This window comes from Rhinolophus ferrumequinum (genome assembly GCF_004115265.2).
Source record: "Rhinolophus ferrumequinum isolate MPI-CBG mRhiFer1 chromosome 5 unlocalized genomic scaffold, mRhiFer1_v1.p scaffold_110_arrow_ctg1, whole genome shotgun sequence".
Classification (NCBI taxonomy): domain Eukaryota; kingdom Metazoa; phylum Chordata; class Mammalia; order Chiroptera; family Rhinolophidae; genus Rhinolophus; species Rhinolophus ferrumequinum.
The window spans coordinates 13051100-13072361 of record NW_022680355.1 but is presented as its reverse complement, the minus strand read 5'-3'; the positions used below and the strand labels follow the sequence as shown (position 1 = coordinate 13072361).

General features: G+C 40.8%; 1 protein-coding gene across 4 annotated transcripts in view; it reads left to right on the top strand.

The window, feature by feature from the left end:
* SFMBT2 (Scm like with four mbt domains 2) overlaps positions 1-21262 on the top strand; it is a 198284-nt gene that overhangs the window by 21111 nt on the left and 155911 nt on the right. For all 4 annotated transcript variants that reach the window (XM_033100786.1, XM_033100785.1, XM_033100787.1 and 1 more), the window contains exons 2-4: positions 4265-4416; positions 9609-9703; positions 11945-12185. In XM_033100786.1, coding sequence (XP_032956677.1) covers positions 4317-4416; positions 9609-9703; positions 11945-12185 — 436 coding nt within the window. In that variant the 5' untranslated portion in view covers positions 4265-4316. The remainder of the gene's footprint in view (positions 1-4264; positions 4417-9608; positions 9704-11944; positions 12186-21262) is intronic.

The following is a 21262-nucleotide window of genomic DNA, read 5'->3' as shown; positions in this document are numbered from 1 at the left end:
CATTCGGGTGGCTTTCTTTTTGGTATTTGAATTGTTACCCTTGAGTTCTACTTAAAATGATTGATTTGGTGCATTTAAATCAATGTCTTATTTTACAGTCCCCCGGTTACCTTTTTATAGTGTCTGGCTAGAGGCACATGGGGAAAATTGAATCACTGAGGAGTCATAAAAATTTTGGCAAATTTTTTTACTCTTTAGTATTGTCAGATAAGCCATTGATACTTCACAGGAATAACATTCATGGAGTTTTGTTTTTTTTTCCTTTAACAGAAAAATATTTTGCCTGCTTACATTTTTTGAGGTGGAATGATTTTCTTGAATTTATAGATGAATGAAAAAAGGAAATAATCTTAATATGACGGACATAATTTATCTTCTAAGCTTGCTTCTTCTTTGAAATTGTAGTCATACAAAAAGGCAGCGCATTCAGTAAAAACCTACTACATGAGGAAGTTTGCTGTGAAAGATTTATGGAATTTGATGGGGAAACTGAAGGCTCTTTTTGAAGTTTCTGAGGTTTAAAATTTTCTATGTTCTTTTTACCTCGCTTGCTATTATTAAATTAAAACTTTTAAGAGAGCCAAGAATTGATGGTTATTTAGGATGTGGTCCAAATATCATATACTCTGGCTTATCTACACAGTGGTCTAGTAGCTGTGCTGTCTAATATGGCAGCCATGAGCCACGTATGGCGTTGGCATGAAAATTAATTAAAATTAAAATTGAGATCCTCATTCACACTAGCTACATTCCAAGTACTCAGTAGCCATGTGTGGCTGTGGCTGTGGCTGGTGGTTACCAAATTGGACCGTGTAGGTCTAGAAAGTTCTATTGGACCTTGCTGGTCTAGAGGTAATTCAAAGTAGGTAATACGCTTCTAGTAATTTCTGATTAGTTTTAGAATATCTAATGAGTGTTCTTCCTTACCCATTTCCTTCCTAACAAATTTTTGTCTAGCCTGTGCTAAAATGGGTATCTTCTTTGAATAACCCGCAAATGATAAGAGGTGGGTGCTTATTGTATTTGGTTCAGATCAACATAATCTGAATGCAGAAAATACGCAATTCATACTAAAAAACCCTGGGAGAGTCATAGAATTGTAGATTTGAAAAGGGCCATTGATTGCATCTAATCAAGCCTTCTTATTTACCTGATGAGAAGTTTGAGGAATCGAGATATTAAATAATTTGCATAGGTCACACAGCTAGTGGCCTTGTTATTCCTTCCTCTCCAAGTTCATGGTTCTTGTCACTGGGCCAAGACCACTTTGAGAAGTTCCAGTACTATAATTCTGTTGTTCAACAACTTTAGAGACAAGAGGAACCAATTATAGTACAATTAACTTAGTATAAGATCACAAAGGGTATTGTACAAAACAGGAAGTGACCCTTTAAAAACCCAGTCTTCCGAGCCTTGTTTTCATGTCTTTGGAAAAAAATGCTGCTTTCATGAATAGACACTTTTACCTTCAGTCTTGAAGTTACATATATTTTAAGAATCAGAGGAAATACGTTTCCTTTTAAAAATAACCGGTTTTCAGGGGTGGTCGTGATTAGGGTGTTGTAGTTAGGAAAAGGATTTGCCTTTTAAAATCCTGTTTTTATTTTGCAAAGTTGTGGACCAGTTGTTGCTGGTCAACGACAATTTTGCCTACCACCGAATTCCATCGAAAGTAAATTTCTATGAAATCGTTCGTCATTCTCTTATTTAATATACTCCCCCCTAGAATTACTTATTTTCTGCATAGGTTCTACTTAGTTTCCATTAGTGGCTGAGAGCTTGCTGTGGCAAGTGAAGTAATTTATTCTAGGAACCTGAGTACATGCTGTGAAAAGATTGCATTTTGTTAATATTGGGAGATTCTTGGGTTGTTTGTACCATGTTCTGTGGAGTGTACCTTTCAAATACGGAACGGCCTTGTTTCCTTCTTTTCTCCTCTACTGTCTTAATTCAGACCTTCATCTGCATGTTGTTTTTAGCCTCTGGTTCCATTCGGTCTTGCCCCTGTCTGCCCATCTGTCTGGCAGAGTCATTTTTCTAGAACAAAGCTGATCATTTCACTTCCTGGAATGAAATCCTGTGGTGTCTGCTCCTGCCTGCAGAGGGAAACACAGGTCAGGACCTTGTTTGGGCAAACCATTCATTCTCTTCTCATCGGGGTTCAGCCTGTCTCCCTACTTGCACCCTCAAGTCTTTGTTCAAATACCACTTTTTCAGGTCTTCCCCGGCCGTCATCTAGGTGGTCGTTCCCCTCCTCCTCGCTCACCTGTATTCTCTCCATCTTTATTATAGTTTCTCTGACAGCACATATCACCTTCTCACCTACCACATGATTTACTAATCTTTGGATTTATTGACGTGTTTCCCGATTAGGATGTAATCTCTATTAGGGCAGTCTGTGGTGTTTTCTTTGCTTCGAGTATTCCACCTCCTGTCTTTTTTTCTTTAGTCGCATGTCCTTCTTTCCTTCAAGTACTTGGCAGTTCTTGGATTACTCAGTGGAGAGCCGTGGGGAAGGCACAGAACATGCTGCCCTCTTCCTCTTTCTTTGCGCAGGCTGTCTTGTAGCCCCTGGAGACAGTGGCGTTGTACCCCTGTCTCAGTGATGGAGTGAAGTGTAAAGTCACAATCACACTTCCTGCCATTGTGGGCAGGGTGTGGGTGTACCCTTTGTGACATTCCAGTGCTTCATCCGAGCATTCTCTCAGTGGATGCTTGTGGATTGTTGGGTATTTGTTTCGATGGCCACACTTACTCCCCAACAAGTACTTTCTCTTCAGATTGCATCAGCGATGGCTCCTTAACTACCTACCAGTGGCGGTAGAGATATACTGGTGCGTGCTGCTACTGCCCACTGTGAAATGCAGGGGGCAAGAGCTTGCAGTCGCCCTGACAGCCCCTCCCTCTGCTGTGTACAGCCCCACGGGAAGGAAATCTCTAGAAACATGGCTGTTCACAAATTCATGTGTCGTGTCCTACTAGGAATGGGGAAGGAGTGATTTCAGGAGAGCGCAGTTCTGCCCATTATCATGTGGGCTGTTCTGGCAACCTGAAGTCCAGGTGGTAAAATTAGCCAGCCTCAATTTTATAATGGTGGTTTGCCAGTGTCCTCCATTTTAAATAGTTTTGGAACCCATTTGTCCATTAAATGGGTTCCTTTACTTGGTGGGGTTTCCAGTGAAACTTTCAGAAACTAAACTCATCAAATGATTCACTAGTGATAGAACTTCACTTTTTTTTGAGTTACTAAAAAAAACCCCCCAAGCCTCCAGTTTGTATTTAGGCCTAAGTAGTCCTTTAATTTCGACAAAACTTCAAAATATATTTCAGGAAAATAAATGGAAGAGCACCAAAATGTACATATGTGTGTGTGTGTGTGTGTGTGTGTGTGTGAAGAAGGGCATAATATTTTTAAAAGATACTTTACCAGTATGTGACAAAATATGCTATCTATATAGCTATCGATGTGCTGTTCTTTTTCTTCATCTGTCTTTGTCCTTTTGCTGATTTAAACTTTTATCTACATGTGAAATAAAAGCAAACACTGAGTGAATTAAAGATTGAAAAATCCCACATACGGCTGTGTCTTAACCACCAGAGATATGAGTGGCTGACACTTAGTAATGACTGCGCCTGGGTATTTCATGGGCTAGGACATAAATGAACTAGATTGTAAGATTCTGTGAGAACTGACCATAATTTTTAACCTGTTAACGAGTCATTTCAGAATGCAAAGGTGGAATAGCCAGGCTGTTACATGAAAAGTCGAAATGGTCAGAAAGCACATTCTTTGCAAACATCGATATTTCAACTGTTTTTGGTACCGATTGCTTGGGACACACTAGACATCTTCCTTACCTGTGTGTGGGGATGCTGAAGCTCAGGTGTGCTAGCTGCTTCATAGCATCGAGTGAGAGAGGCGGAAACAGATGAGTGGTGGAACGTTTTGCCAACGTTACCAGGACAGATTGGGGATTGAAACATAGATTCTATTTGTCGATGAAAAATGTGTCCATCTCAGTGGTGATAGTGACCTGCAGAAAACTGATGGTTTTGCTCAGCTGTGACCTTTGTTGTTGACCTTCAGTAGACTTGTACTCTTCAGTCTTGATTTTTGATGTTTTCTGTTATCATTACATTGCGCCCTGCACATTATAATGAAGTGGTAGGAACCCTGATAGGATGCTGTTATTTTTGGAGAGTTTAAAAACAAGTGAATATAATTAAAGTGCACTGAATTTTTTTCTTTGTTGGTTGCCCTTAGGTAATTCTTCCTGCAGGATGAATTAAGAGAAGAAGATCCTTATACCTTAGGAATGGAGAGCAGTTTGTCAGTTTCCAATATGCAAGACCCTTCGTCTTCTCCCTTGGAGACACATCAGAGCTCAGCTAATGGCACTGGAGAGCTTGATTCAGGTACCATTTTGTTTTTCAGACCCATTTGGCCTTGTGATAATACTGACCTATATCTTCCTGAAGATGTTCAGGAAACAGTAGGGCATCGCTTCTAGAGCTTGCATACTGCCTGTATCCTAGGATTTGCTATCCTATTTATAAGCATATAGCAGCTTGAAAGTTATGCAAAGTTTGGTTCAAATTAGTATTACCTGCATACTAGGCAGAGCGGGCTAGGTTATAATGAGATGACAAATCACTCCAAAATCTCAATGGCTTACACATAAGTGTTTATAAATCATTCACACTATGTGAGTTCAGTCAGTGGGTGCTGTGTTCCCCTGAGTTGTCTGACACCACCTACAGTGCCACCATCTCGGCACGCTGCCTCCGGCTTCGTCGTTACAGGGGAATCAAAGCTGCAGGGTTTCAAATGAAAGAGGGGACAGCAGATGTGCCCAGATATAGGTGCCACTTCCCTTAAATAGCTTTCAGAAAAGTGCATTGTGGGAAAGAAATTTGCATCCTCTGAATTTGTGGTCAAGTATTTCTCCTTTTTGGAAATCTAAAACAAAACAAACCAAACCACTTTGATTGAATTTTGATATTTAACCAATGAATCTATAAATGCATCTTTTTCTAAATACTTACACAATAGTTTAATTTTAAAATATTTTTTTTAAAGGATTGCACTATTCCATAACAACAAATTAAATAAGGACAACTTAGCTCTCAGAATCATAAACATTAGCTGTAGGTGAACTCAGGTACAAAAGTGTCAGTTGTTAATTCAGTGGGAAATTTGACCATAGTCCAAAGAAGACACGGAATTATTTGTTTTCACATTTTGCTGAGACCTGTCAATGGCAATTACAGGTTGCTTGATGTCATTGAAATTATTAGATTACATTTCTCTGATTATATCTTTATCTGGAAAAAATCTGGAAACCCCTGAAGTAATTGCCTGAAAGATGTTAGTATCTGCTTCAAAATCAGCTCATTCTTCCCCTTTCAACTTTTCTATATATAAAGTAGGAGTGAGAAAACTTCTAAAAGCAGGGCTTAATTTTCGTCTCCTAGTGGAAATATGGAAGCCCTTTTTCTGAGAAGGCATAGTCCCATAGGCTGAAGGTTCATCCTACTAATTCTACTTTTATTTAAGCACAGATATGCCTTTTCAAAAAGTCCTTCTTACGTTTGCTGAGTGAGGTTATTTTTTCCCTTTCGGAGTCCTGGAACTTTTACCATATTTTTGTTGTGCACACCTCTGATGTCTGTAACAGCATCATTTTCAGTAGTATGTTTTCAGAACTGTTCAAAAGCCAACTGTGTGTACGTTTTTCAGGCAGCTGCAGTATATCTCTCTAGCTTAAGGACACTCTGAAACTCATTAACAATAATACAGTGTCAGGAAAATGATTTGTACTGAATTTTTTTGTGGGTGATCTTATGGAGGGGGAAGTGTGAGTGCCAGAATCCTATGCCCCTGGCTGGGCTATGCCACACAGAACGCCCATCGTGTGTGCCAGGTCCTTGCTCCTATGTGCTGGGAAGTCCGAATCAGCCAAGGTATTCATATCTTTAATGGAACTAGTAGTTCTAAATAGCTCTAATCTTAACAGTTTTTTAGATAGTGGCTGTGACCTTTTTTTTCTTCTTCTCCATGTGGACAATCAGCTCTAATGTGTCTTTTGGAGCAAAAATTAATATAAGACCCAATCTTATGTTACTATAATATAAGATTGGGTATGATATGATATGATATGATATGATATGATATGATATGATAAAATACCGGGTCTTATATTAATTTTTGCTCCAAAAGACGCATTAGAGCTGATTGTTTGGCTAGGTTTTATTTTTGGGGAAACACGGTATCTTCTATCTGGCATTCGTTGTGCGGATATTTGGTTCTGGGACCAAGTGTGACATGCTTAGGGCCTGGTGGTGTCTTGGTGCTAAGGGTCTTGCCCCGGGAAGCATTTCAGATGAGATTTCCATCTCGGATTGGAGCAGAAGGCAACTTCAGCATTCTTCAGCTGGTTGTACATTGACTCTCAAATGAGGGACAATAGGTACCTGACCCTGTCTTCATGGGAGTCACTCTCTGCAAAGAACACTTTACATGTGTTGAATCATTTCATCCTTTCACAACCCAGTGAAATAGCAGATGAGGCAGCTGGTTGACAAAGTTCAGTCCCTTGGCTCTCACATTGGAGCTGGGATCTCCTCTCTGTCATCCTGAGGCTTGCAGCCTTGAACTCTGAAACACTGGGCCATGCCTGCCCTTGGTGCAGGGAGAAGTCACCCTGGATACACACTCACATTCTTTCTTGCTCTCTTCCTCCACTCGTCTCCCGTCCCCTCTCCTCATGTGTTATGCGACACATGACTGCGTCTCCCTGACAGGTGACTACACATAAGTGCCTCCATCTCTTCTCGAACTGAATCATGGGGCCCAAAGATGGAAGTCTGACCTGGCTGCTTCTGGTGTTTTGTGTTTCGGGTTCCTTGGTCCCCATGGCCAGCTGCCGCGGTCCTTGCACTCATGATCCGTCCCTCTGAAAACTGCAGCTTAAAACAAGGACTCAGAATGTCATTAACAGTTTTCTCGTTTTCAGTTTTGCCTCTTTTCCTAAGGAGTTGGGGTTGATAGCTGACACCAGAGTCCCGTGAATGAAATGGGCACAGTGGAAAAACGACTTCTCCTTTGGGAGCCGTGAGGACACCACTGGGATAAGCAAGGGCAGACCAACCGAAGGCCTTCCCAGTGGTCAGAAAGGACAGAAACACCGAGAAGGACATGGAACAAAATTGGATTTCTGGGCTCTAGGCTTCCCCAATTGCCTTGATAAAAGCAAGCAAAAGACTATGTTGACATACTGATAAATGGAATCTTTGACATTATTTTTCCAGGCCAGCTAAATGTAATTTCCTGATGAAGTCTATAGATAAAATAGTATTGCACATTTAGATTGGGCAAGCCTAAGTAAAAAAAAAATTATTCTGGAAACGTGGGCTTGAGTTTTCTTTTTTTCCCCTGGTATTAGAATATATGAATAAGAGTCCCACAGGCTCTTCTATTCTGGAAGAAAAGGAGTCGATGTTCTTTTTTTTTTTTTTAATTGTGGAATATTGGGAAACTGTGTTTTTCCAGGACCCATCAGCTCCAAGTCAAGTCGTTTTCAATCTAGTTGTGGAGGGCGCAGCTCACAGGCCCATGTAGGAATCGAACAGGTGACCTCGGTGCCATGAGCACTGCGTTCCAACCAAGTGAGCCAACTGGCCACCCCAGGAGTCAATATTCTTATTAGAGAAATTTGGATCTCTTATTCTTCATGCTGAGAACTAGTTCTGTGTGACTGCATAATGTCCCCCTCCCCTTTTATTTTAAACTCTCTTTCCAATAGTTGTTGCCTCCCTTCGCTGGGAGATTGGGTCATTTTTATGTTTTGTTGTTTGTTTTTTTTTCCTGGACCATCTCTCTGGCTGCCTGGGTAGCTGAGACAGCCATGAGGACCTCCATTCAGGTGACGGCCCCCTCCTCCCTCGTGTAGTCCTGCAGCTGCGCACTCAGAACTAGGGTTGGCGTCGCCCATTCCTGTCCAACTTGCATTGGAACGCGGTGTCTGTTTTATACCCACAATGGAACTATTTTCTAATCCTTCTGATAGTATGAGCAGATTACCAGCAATTAAAATAACAAAGATTTAATGTCTTCCTTTCTCTTTCCACATTGAAGTAAAATACCTAGCACAGAAAGAGGTGCTCTGTAAGATTTTGCTTATGCTGAATCTGCCAATTCTCTCCATTTTAAAAAAATCGGGTAGCGGTTATGGGCTTTTACTATTCAGCCTTGCAAAGTTAGCCTCATTTCAGATTGTAAACTTGTACAACCCAAGATTTGATGACGTAAAAAAAGGTGTTTGTTTGTTCCGGTTTTCACTGTAAAGTAGCTTGTACTGCAACTTTTATTAAGGTATTCTTTTTCTATTTGTTATGAAACATTCTGGCCACATAAACAGCTTTCTGTTTTCCCAAACTGGATTGTCACTACTGAACGAGCCTGTTTTCTTTTAAATTGTGACATTTTCTTAGTCGCTTTTCATAGCCTATTTTCATTACATCATGGGGTAATGCCTACGATTGGTTCATTTGCAGAGGCGAGAGGTTGTCCGCGTTTCCTTGATAAAATGTTTATGGGTTTAGGAGGTTTATGAATCATCGGTAAATATTTGCTCTGGGTTTATGAGCCCTCCGCTGGTAAACATTGTGTGTGTTTATCTATTGCTCATTGAGATGTCTTTAGAGAATCAGCTGCTCAGGGCACATGCAGTGGAGGAAGTGCTAATAAATTACAGATTCGAAAAGGCTGGATGGTGAGGAACGCGGCATTTTTGTTTGGGATTTCATTGTTAAAACGGTACACTTCAAGTTACCAGTGCTGGTCATAAAGGTTTTGTAATATTCTGAATCCCATTCTAGGTCTGAGCTTTTGGGCGCTTAGGATTTTTTTTTTTAGACAGCAAAGGCTAACAGCTCTTTTCAGCACTCTTCTTACTGACACACACAATGGGAGCCACAGTGGTACCTTTTCCTCTCTTGGTTAACCCGAATACATGAATACCGGAGTGAGTGCGAAAGTCTCTACTGCTTACGGTATTGGGAGAAGAGACTGGAAACGTGGCTTGTAATGAATTCAGAGTTGGTGGAAACAAAATTTTTGGTAAGATGCTGATAGCCTAGATTAGACTTTTATGAAGAATAAAGAGCCATAAGGAATGATCTCACAGTTGAAGTGGAGAAAGGGAGACTGTGGCCTTACTCACCACGGCTTAGAAGAGAGACTCATTGGGTTGTTTCTGGTCCTGGTGATGAGGTTCATCAAGGCCTTCTAATCCGGGCACCCCCTGTAGCAGGCGGCTCCTAACGGCTCAGTCTCGAATGTTTCTGATGGGCAGGAACTGATCACTCACTAGGAAAGCCTGTTTCATTTTTCAGGAGCTGTTAATTGTCAGAAAATGTTCACCCAGGAGTTCCCCTAGGATCTCCCGCTGTGGTGGACCCAGAACTGAATTTTATGCCCACGTCTTCACGCTGGTTCTCTCCTCCTTTACAAGCAGGTCCCAGGGGACCTGTTCTGCTCTCCGAAGGTGGCTGGAGCCTCCAGCCCTGTGTCTTCTCATTGGTTTTTGTTTTTGATCTTTCTACAGAAGAAGGTTCAAGCTTGGAGGAAATCGGCTTTAACTGGGGCGAGTACTTGGAAGAAATGGGTGCCAGTGCGGCCCCTCACACATCGTTCAAACACGTACGTAGCACCCCTTCTCTCTCTGCTCTGCATTTGGAGGGAGGGAGGAGAGTCTGCAGGAAGATGCCAAACCTAGTTGGGAGAAAGGGAATGAGAAGAAAAGGGAAATTCAGCCAAGATTTCCTAAAAATAAAGAGATGGGGAAATTCGTTTGCTTTCCACAGATAACTACAGGTAAGATGGGCCTGGTTCTTATAGCTTATCTCATCTACCGCGTTTCCCTGAAAATAAGATCTAGCCGGACAATTAGCTCTAATGCATCTTTTGGAGCAAAAATTAATATAAGACCCGGTCTTATTTTACTATAAGACCGGTATAATATAATATAATATAATATAATATAATATAATATAATATAATATAATATAATATAATATAATATAATATAATATAATATAATATAATATAATATAATATAATATAATATAATATAATATAATATAATATAATATAATAAAATAAAATATAATATAATATAAGGTCTCATATTAATTTTTGCTCCAAAAGATGCATGAGAGCTGATTGTCCGGCTAGGTCTTATTTTCGGGGGAACAGGGTAACACAGGGCTGGGCCCAGGGTAGGTGCTCAGTGGGTGTTTTGCCTCGTTCTGTACTTCAAAAAGCCAAATTTGACAGACAGCCGTTGCTACGGAAAGACACACACACAGCCTGACATGGTATGGTTGATTAGAATAAATAAAAGCCAGCAAACTAGGCAAATAAGTGAAATGTCTTCTTCGGAGGTGTAATGGGTGTATGTATTTATTGTGAAAGGATGCATAAAAGTTTTATAGCCTTTTGTGGGCAGATGAGTCAAATTAGAGGAAATACCATAAATATGCAGAAAACATTTGGATCAAGCCAAAGAATCATTTTTATAATGATTTCTTTGAACAATGCAAATCGCATGCCTAGCAGAGGGCAAGTCCCAGGAAATTAAAGATTGAGTTTTTGTCAGATTTTTGCTTCTATATAAGATTTTGGCAATATATCATTAGCAAGGAAAAGACTAAATTTCTAGGACCTAAGTTTTTCATCATTAGTATTGCTCTACTGGAAATGAAAATTTAATTCTGAGAAATATTTTGTTCCACTGGGCTACCCAGGGCAAAGATTTAGCCTGAGTGTCGTAAGCAAATTGGGGCATTTTTTTCAATCTGTTCTTGCTTTTGGCTCTCTTGCCGAATTAAGAAAGCAGAACTTGGGTTTTTTATTTTAATGAAACATTTTATTCTTTTTGGAGGTGTTCTTTTGAAAAGGAATTTAAGACTTTATTAAATTTGCATGGCCTTATAAAAATAGATTACATTCCCAAGTCTCTTTTTTATACTGACACTCATAATGTTTTTATTCTTAGTTTATTCTGAGTGTGGTTGTGGCATTTAATGAAACCAAGAGGTAAAAGCGTTTCTGGGATGACTTGGTTAAATTCCTTGAGGCAGTTTGGAAAGAGATGTTTATCGACACCGTTTTCCTTTCCTTCTTTACCAATAAGTGATCAATATCTTTCCATGAGTGATCAATATCTTTCCATATGGAGTCTCTCCTGTTCGCTTTAATCCAACCAGGTCTCCCACCTCCCTTTCAATCACTGTAGAGTGCCTTTTAGGAAGCACAGTGTCCTCAGACCTGTGTGCCATGTGTAAAGGAAAAGTGTCATTGGCTCCTTGAACGAGCCATTTGTAATCCCGTCACCTCTTAAGCAGCTGCTACTCATGGAGATCAGATGCCTTAGTGGTGTTTTTTTTTTTTTTTTTTTTAACCAGACTGGACAGCTTTCTTTGGGGGGCAGGGCTGGGAAATACTAATAGACTATAATCCTTCATTCATTAATAAAAAAGAAAACCCATTTTCTAAGGCTGTACTGCTTACACCTGGAGCTATTGAGCACATGGAACGTGTGTTGTTCAAATTGGGATGTGCCATAAGTGTAGAACACATACCGGATTTCAGAGGCTTCGTTGGCAATCTCAATAATATATTTTATATTGATTACATCTTGCAGTGGTGACGTTGGGTTAAATAAAACACCTTATTAAAATTCCATCTGTTTTTTCTTTTTAAATGTGGCTACTAGGAAATTTAGCGCCACGCTGGTGGCTCGCATTACATTTCCCTTAGTGCTGTCGTAGGGCAGCAGAAATACTGTTTGCAGGTGCTGCGTTTTGAACAGGTCTGGTACCTCTTCCGATGTATGCGTCTGGTATAATAATGGTTTTGCTGTGTTTCTGGTTCCTTCAGGTTGAAATCAGCATTCAGAGCAACTTCCAGCCAGGGATGAAATTGGAAGTGGCCAATAAGAACAACCCGGACACATACTGGGTGGCCACTGTCATCACCACCTGCGGGCAGCTGCTGCTTCTGCGCTACTGTGGTTACGGGGAGGACCGCCGTGCCGACTTCTGGTGTGACGTGGTGATAGCGGACCTGCACCCCGTGGGCTGGTGCACGCAGAACAACAAGGCCCTGATGCCCCCGGATGGTGAGCCCCGTGCGCCCGGGCGACAGGCTGGCCTACGGCCGTCCTCCTTCACGATGCTTGTAGGGAAAGCCCCGTCACCGTGCCATCACTGACTTAGAAGGACGGTCTAGCGCTTTATAGGTTGCTTCCTGGGTTTCATTAGCTTGAGGGTGCCGGAGTGAGGGGGAGCTGGGTGCGTTTTCAGATGTCAGAGCTGATCGTGACAGCTGAGCCAAGCACGGGCTGTGATGAGACAAGGTCCTGGAGCTTTATCCTCACGTGGGCGGTTAGAGGTAGGAAAGGAGGACGAAGGGAAGCTGAGGGCTGAAGTCTCATTGCCCGTGGGTGATGGCTCATGTTGCTTTTTTTTGGCTTTAGCACTTGACATTATGAACAGTGCTATAAAGCATCTGAAACAGGTCTAAGTTTTAATCTGCCTTCTTGTGGGGAGGCTTTCAGGGTGGGAAACCAAACACATGAGGAGACATGACTTTGCTCTCCAGGGAATTGTCAAAGCTTGTATAGATTAGATCCATTTAGTTGCTAGAAAAATAGTGGCTCTCTACTGGGGCAGTTTCACCCTCCAGGGGACATGTGACAATGTCTGGAAGCAGGTGTGGCTGTGAGAGGGAGAGGAGGGCGGAGCTTCTGGCATCTGGTGGGCGGAGGCCAGTGCTGCTACACTTCCTACAGTGGGGAGCACAGCCACCCAGCAAAGAATTGTTGGGCTCACACGGCCAGTAGTAGTTCAAAAACCCTGCTGTCAAAGAAGGGGCAGCTTGTGACAAATGCATCACAGGAACTCGTCTGATGGAGAAAGTGAAAAAAACCAAGTTGGTGAATGTTTGAATCTCAACACCCTCCCCTCTGTGTTTCATTCTATTTCATGGCAGCGGTTATGCTTGGAGACTTTTGGTGCTAATTCTCAGGCACGTGGGGTGTCTTCTTAGCTTGCCACTTTTCGTTTTGAATGGAGATTTTTACAGTGAAGTGATCTGCAGAGTTTTAGAGCTGAAGTCCAAGGTTTATTTGTCTACCGTATTCGCAATTGTTTTCATCTTTCGGAGCACTTGAATTTTACCTTCCTTTTTAAGTTTTGATGTTTTGTTATTTTGATAGGTTGGAATGGGCTATGGTTTTTTGTTTGTTTGTTTGTTTTTCACTTCCCTTTGTTATGTTTAGTTCCTGCTAAAGAGAGGGTCTTAATAAATGCGTAAGTTTGAGTTGCATTTATGTGATGTGTAAGGATTAAATCTGTTGCCTTGGCCTCCGCTAATACCTCGACCCTTTATTGTCTCAGAAGCAAGGGAGCAAAGGTCTTTGTTCTCTTCTCCTTTGGTTCTTTGCACCTGTTCTGTCCTATGCCTAGAACCTCTTCCTCTCCTCTTCCTCCTTAGATAGCAGGTCATCTAATGCTTCCTTAGGTACCTGAGGTCGCATCCTGGCTTTGCTCATAAGGCGTCATGTGCCCATAATGCGCATCATGTTTGCAACTGTGCCCCACATTGATTGTTTTCATTTTTCTTTTTGATTGTTTTCAATGAGATATAATTCACACAGTATAAACTTCATCCCTTGAAAGTGTGCAGTTAGGTGATTTTTAGTATAGTCACAAGGTTGTGCAGCTGTTATCACTGTCTAATTCCAGAGCATTTCCATCACCCCATAACTAAACCCTGTACCCAGTTAACAGTCACTCTGTATTATCCCTTCCCCCAGGCCCTGGCAGTGACGAATCTGCTTTCAGTTTGTATAGACTTGGTTTTCCTGGACTTGTTGCATCCATGGAATCCTATAATTTGTGGCCTTTTGTGTCTTGCTTCTTGTACTCAGCATATTGTATTCAAAGCTGATCCATATTGTAGCATGGGTCAGGACTTCATTCCTTTTTATGGCGGAATCATATTCCATCGTATGGAGGGACCACATTCTCTTTATCCATTTGTCAATTGTTGGACATCTGGGTGCAACTGTACTTTGAATTGTGTGGTTCTTTGAGTAGAGGACTTTGATCACCTCCCCCCACCTCCAGTTTTGGTTGGGTCTTTATACATAGAAGTGTGAGCCTTTATTTCTGACCCCTGTTGAGGAGCGCTTTTCAGGTGAGCCCTGGAGAATGGTCGTTAATGGGTCAGGTTTTATTCCTAGCTCCCATTCTAGTTCTGCATAAGCAAGGAATAGGGTAAACACTATACCGTAATGCGTTTGGTAATCTTGTCTGAGTCCCAGGCCCAGCTTAAATTGTGCCGGAAGTGACATTTTAATTTGTTTATTTTTACCTTTTCCACAAAATTTTAAATGTATGGTACACTATTGCTAACTGTAAGCGTGATGGGGTAGAGCAGATCTCTGGAGCATTTTCATCCTGCATAACTGAAACTTCATACCCACTGAACAGTAACTGTCCATCCCCCTACTCTGGACCTGGCATCCGCTGTTCTACTTTCTGCTTCTTTGTGTTTGATGGTTTTACATGCGTCAGATAAGGGGAATGCTGCAACATTTGTCCTTTTGTGGTAGCATGTGACAGGATTTCCTTCTTCTTAAAGGCTGACTACTGTTTCATCTGGCTTTGAATTAAAACAGCCACTGAGGCGAGAACATATTATATACCATATTTTGCCGCGTATAATGCAACTTTTTTGGCCAAATTTGTGAGGGAAAAATAAGGATGCGCCTTGTACATGGGTAGTACTAATTCCGTGTCTGTGTAAATGTTTTTAATTCTTTTATTTATGCTTATGAGTTAAAAGTGTAACTCTAGAAATAAATAATGATATCCATATGCAAAATAATTCCCCGGAATACGATAATCGGTTTTGTTGAATTCATGATGAACTTGCAACGACGAAGAGTTCTTGGCCTTCTGTGATGCGTAAATATCGTAAATTTGTTACCGGTACATAAAATTTCTTGTACCTTGTATTTGTTCTTGTGTTTTGTAATTATTTGTTATATAAAATTTCTTGTACCATAATATGTTAAAAAATAAACGTTAAAATTCCTTTACAATAAAAAAAACAAGTACCCAAATGTAAACAAATACAAATTTGAGTTGAAAACTTAAAACAAAAGATGTTTTTCCCTGAAACTTTGGGCCAAAAATGTGGGTGCGCATTATACATGGGAGCACATTACGCACGGCAAAATAAGTTATTAATTTCACTTTGATTTCTGATCTTCCACAAAATCAGCCATTATTGATGGATGAATTGTAGTGATGGAATATTGGGAAAATAGCAGTTCTAGTTAGAGAATTATAGACCTTCCCATTTGCCCAGCTCTGCACACAAAGGCCACATACACTCAGGAGGGTACAGGCAGACATGCATTGATCCATGGGAGCAGAAACACACTTGGGGGCACTGCCAGAGAGGGACACAGAAGGGGACCGAGATGCAGGTCCTGACCCCTGGCTGCAGCCTTCCCTTTCACTGTCCTCGCTTATTCATGACTCACTCTTAAAGTTTGACACTTTAGTAGCTAAATGCCCTTGGAAAGGATGCAAGATGGTTTCATTTAAAGAGTCTTTAGTGAAAAGGTTTAGGGAGAACTTGCAGTGTACTGAATTTTAACACTCTTAAGAGCTAATGTGATCATTTGGTAAAAATCCATGCTGTTGCTTGAGGAAGAGGGCATAGTTTATTCATCAATTCTTCTTTCTCACTTGGATGAAAAATGTGGCCGCAGTGACAGTTTCCGAAGCACCGTCAGATTTGTTTCCGACTGCCTTTGTGCTATTAGGCAACACAGACACACTTAAAATGACAAATTCACAATGAAAAATGGAGAAACCGTGTAAAGAGGGAAACCATTGATGTGACTAAAAGATTGGAAGGCCCTATACAAACAGTAACAACTTATGCTAATTTTGAGAATTTCTTTATTGCTCGTTTTAAAGAACTTGAAAAAAATTTGGTAGGTAATCAATGAGACTTGCAAATCTTTGGTGCAGAGAACAAAGTCAGAAAACAGCACGTTCATGGGGCAAAAGGTTTTATTGATCGGTGTAGTGTAGGATAATTATTGCTTTGTCCCACTGGGGATCGTTGAATCTATTTTTGAATGAGGATTCTTGTTCATGTGTTTCTCTGTCTTAGAGAGCTAATATCGTTGTAAATTCCAGCTGTACCTGGTCAGTCTTTGTGGCGATTCACTTTGAAAGGCAAAGGCCCTGAGAATATTAACACGATTTCAAGCAATCTGTGATGTTTTTGTTTGGGATGCTCCTTGGTGATAGAGGGATTTGTTACTGATCCCAGGAATTGGAGGTGGAGAATAGCGGGGCATGGCTAAGGGAGGAGCATGGTCCTTGGAGCCAGGAGGTGGGGCTCTTATCCTGCTTTGGCATTGTTTTACCTACATGGGTGAGTGCCCCTTCTCAATTTTCAAATCTTTGAAATGAGGAGGTTATAGTATGTAATTTCTAAAGAGTTTTCCAGCCTAACATGCTTTGGTTTGTGATCCTTGTACAGGAAAGAAGGAGGGAGAAAGTGCTAGTTTTCCCATGTATGTAAGAGGAATGGAGTTTGTTTTGGAATGAGGACGGTCTATGGAAATCTAGCCCAGGAATCAGCAAAAGAACAGAAGTCAAGTTTCCAGGTTACTGTTGGGGATGATGAAGTTTCAGTGGATTGAGGGACTAGAAACTGGACTGGGAAATTATTGTGAGCGCCAGGGTCCGTAGTCTCCTGCAATGGGCAGTATTTTGTTCAGTGAGGAATTGTAGACTCCGGTTTCCCTATGGAACCCAGAGAACGGGCAATCGTCGTCCCTGTGTGAGAAGGATCCATGGAAGTGGAGTTAAATCATTCAGGACGATGGCATCAAAATATGGACTAATTAAGCAGGCTTCTGGGAGTCTGGGGGAGACTTTGCCCATTAATGAGAGAAGGGAGAGGATTGCCTCTCGTGGTCAGATGAAGATTGTGGTGCCCCAGACGTTTTAGGACATTTTGGGTTGTCCAATGTCGTCCTACATCTTCTAATATCACTGCACTGAAAGACTCATTTTATGATTTTTGATGATAGTTTTACCAAGCACGTAGCATTGTTTACAATCCTGTATTTTCCTGCCTTGCTCTTTTACATGAATTTAATCTTCGAATCAATACAGGCCGTCATTATTATGTTACATGTCACAAGGAAGGAAATAGCATGACAGCAGCGCCACTGTGTTTCATTAAGATGTAATTCCCATCAGCGGACAGAGAGCGCCATTAATAAGGACACGTTTAGAGAGACCTGGGTTTAGTGGCCAACTGGCCGTTCAGAAAGCAGTATTCCTGCTCATGAGCTAATCGGTACTAATCTTTCCTATTAAAAGTATTAAAAAACATGCTCCATAGCAGCGTCACTAAGTGCAGTGGAGGATTATAGCTCTTTTTACAGGAGCAAAATGTAAACGTTTTGGCTTAGTAAATCAGTAGGGCTTGATTTATTCATAAGCACACGCAAAGCTCACAAAGGGCAGCTGACAAATAATTATTGTTTATGGTGATAATGTAAGGAAGTCATTTAATCCAGTGACTGTTGCAGTGTTATTTATTGACAAGTAGCAGCAGCGCCTCTTCACATGTGGGGTTGGGGGTGTTCTAGCAGGTGCCCGCCAGTCCCCAGAAAGGAAGGCTGTAAGATTGCAGGTAAAGATGTGTGATGATACCTGTCCACCTGAAACCCCTCAGCTTACACACCGAGAAGTAGTTCTCTGCGTTTCTACTGTTGCAGTAAAAATATTGGGATTAGGTGCCTTAGGAATCATGCTACTAATTTTTATTTTTCCCATTATGAAAATTTCTGTAATTTGAATTGCAAACCGCCGTCTTGCCAGAATGACTCTATTTATCATTCCAAGTTGAATCAAAAATACCAGAGTTAGTTATTATATAACTTATTTGAATAAAGGGATGTTTATTCATGAAGTGTTAGGAGAAAGTGTGAGTATGGCCTTATGTTACGGGGGTAGATCCTGCCAGGTTCTGAAGCCTGGTCCTAGGACTGTTTTGAGGAACTGGTTTTTTTTTTTTTTTGCTGTAGTTGATTGGAAAGTAAGAGATGCTGGCAGGTGGTGCACAGGACTATAAAGTGACCTGATGACAGGCTTAACGGCAGACTCTGAGAAGTAGAATTTGATTGTGTTATGTGATACTATTAATGTTTACAATTCGCATTTTATTATTTAAATATTTTAGTAGTACGAGAAAAACCTAAACAATTCCATTGTCTTCATCGGCAATCTTAAATTGTAACCGGAATTCCATTTGTGTATTAACAAGAAAATTAAGTACCATGTTTCCCCAAAACTAAGACCTAGCTGGACAATCAGCTCTAATGGCATCTTTTGGAGCAAAAATTCATATCAGACCTGGTATTGTATTATGTTATATTATATTATATTAGACCCGGTCTTATATTATAGTAAAACAAGAACAGGTCTTATATTAATTTTTGCTCCAAAAGATGCATTAGAGCTGATTGTCTGGCGAGGTCTTATTTTTGGGAAAACATGGTATATATGCCAAAAACTCAAAGAGCGAAATTGATCCTAAGTGGGGTTGAGAGAAGCACAGGGATAGACTCACTAATTATTAGGTCTTTTAATGTAAAGAGAAAAAACACATTGTTATAAGAAAGGGTAGGATGCATTTAATATTTAGTGAATAAACTAAAAGTCATGGATATATATTTTTAAAAAAGAAGTTAGTATCCTTGTTTGAAAAGCCATTTTTGATTATGGTATTTGAAAGAAGGAATATTCAGGTAGGAAAGAGAGTACTCCTCTCTCCAGGCATTTATGGCCCTTTAAAAATAATATACCTGCTTTCGAGTCCTATTTGGTCAGGTGGAGAGCCTGTGTAGAGATTCACCATGGTGTAGACCAGAGTGGACTTGGCTGGCTTGCAAATGTGTGGGTGAGTGTGTGTGCGTGTTTGTATGTGTGGGTCAGCATGTGTGTGTGTGTGTGTGTGTGTGTTTGTATGTGTGGGTGACGGTGTGTATGTGTATGTGTGGGTGAGTGTGTGTGTATGTGTGTGAGCAAGTGGATGTGTATTCGTATGTGGATGAGCATATGTGTGCGTGAGCATGCATGAACGTATTTATATGCATGTATGAGCATGTGTGTGCTTTTGTATATGGGGATGAGAGTGTGTGTATGCTCGTGCATGAGAGTGTGTGTGAATGTTTTGGTTTAAACAGGTTTTTTTTAATTAAAGTTTATTGGGGTGACAATGGTTAGTGAAGTTACATAGGTTTCAAGTATACAATTCTGTATCACATCATCTATAAATCCCATTGTATGTTCACCACCCAGTCAGTTCTCCTTCCATCACCATATATTGGATCCCTTTTACCCTCATCTACCACCCCCTCCCCCCTTACCCTCTGGTAACCACTAGACTATTGTCTATGTCTGTGAGTTTTTGTTTCTTTATTTGTCTTGTTCCTTTGTTTCTAAACAGTATTTTGAAATAAGTTTGGTATTTACCATTTACAAATCATTTTGTTTAAAAGTTTTGATTGTCAGCACCTCTTGAAAACAGTATGCCGGCGCGTTGGACCTGCATTCTACATGGCAGCCCTTACCGAAGCACCTGCCTCTTCAGGCAGCCATTTGTTTACTCTCCAGACCTTCTGTTCCCTGCTTCGTTGCTCTCATCTGCTCAGGGCGTGTGAGCATCTGGGTTTATACTCATGTGTCGGGTATGGAACAGGACACCCACACATGTCCTTGTGCAGCCACTGTGACCTCAAGGTTCCTAGGCTCCATCTTACAACACGAAGCTGGGCCACATGATCATTAAGGTTTCCTTCAGCTCAAAATTGCTCTGAATGTAAGAATTCAAAGGGCAATGAATGAGATTTATGGAAGGACTCTGAAGTAAATACACTTTATGAACAGAAGCCTAAAAAACTGTTTTTGTTTGTTTTTAGTCTCTGGAAGGAAAAAAACAAAGCAGACTAAATGGTCCTCATAGAAATCAAAAACCTTTGTACAGGTGGTGGTGAATAATTGTTTATCAGTAAAAAATTATAGTCTTTCCTCCTGTAAATCCCTGATTGATGTTTGTATTTGTCTTTTTAATCGCACTATATACCACATAGCCCTTTATCATTTTCTTGCCCAGTGACTATATTAATCATGAATATTAGCATGTTTGTTTCATGGCTATCCAATTAAAACCAGTCCCTCTCACCCACCAAATGTTTTTATTGTGTACCTACTATGTGCCAAGTAACTAAATTTAACCCTATCCTTATAACAACCTTGTAAACTGGCTGGTATTATTCTTGTTTTACATTTGAAAAAAATGTGGCTTAGGAAGGGTATATAACTTGTCTCCAGGTCAGACAGCTTGAAATAGATTTTAAGCTAAGGGTGGAATTCCCCCCCGCCCCCGCCCAGTTCTGAAATCAATGCTTTGAAAATAGCAGGGGTTAGTAAATATTTGTTTATTGATTTCCTGTGTAAGTAAGACTTTAGAATGTTCAGACTTGAAATATGGGAAAAATATTATAAGAAAAGTTGTAGAATCGGTTCCTTGGGATTTTTAAGAGGGTGGAAAGCTACTTGTCCAGAATGTTTTCCATTTTGTCAGTTTTGGAGGCAAATAAATGGAAGAGATTTGGTCTGCATCTTCCCTGACGAATGGTAATCACGAGATTATGTAAAGTTATGTAAATTGTATCAGATGCTATTTGGGTTTTTCTGCACTGCATGAAAACTGTAAGCACAAAGCGGCACTATGAAATTTTCCTTTTTGGTGTTAGTCATAAATGAATTTATTTTCTCCTGATTCTTAATCCAGCAGCATGTGTACTCTAAATCAAGTGTGTGTTTAATTCTGGGTGGAATGTGAGGGTGAGTTACTTCTGTGGGTTCTTGGCCTCCTGTCTCTTTTTCTCGTTGTTATGCCTTTATCTCCTTAACTGACACAGCTCCGTCTCATGTCCGTTCTCCTCCCTTTGCCCCCCAGGACCCCATCTAGGGATCCTAGCCTGGTTTGCTCCCCATGGACACAGCAGGCTCAGCTCCCATCCAGCCCCAGTGCCTGCTCTAGTGGACTCTTTAATACCCTGAATGAATGACTAATGTAGAG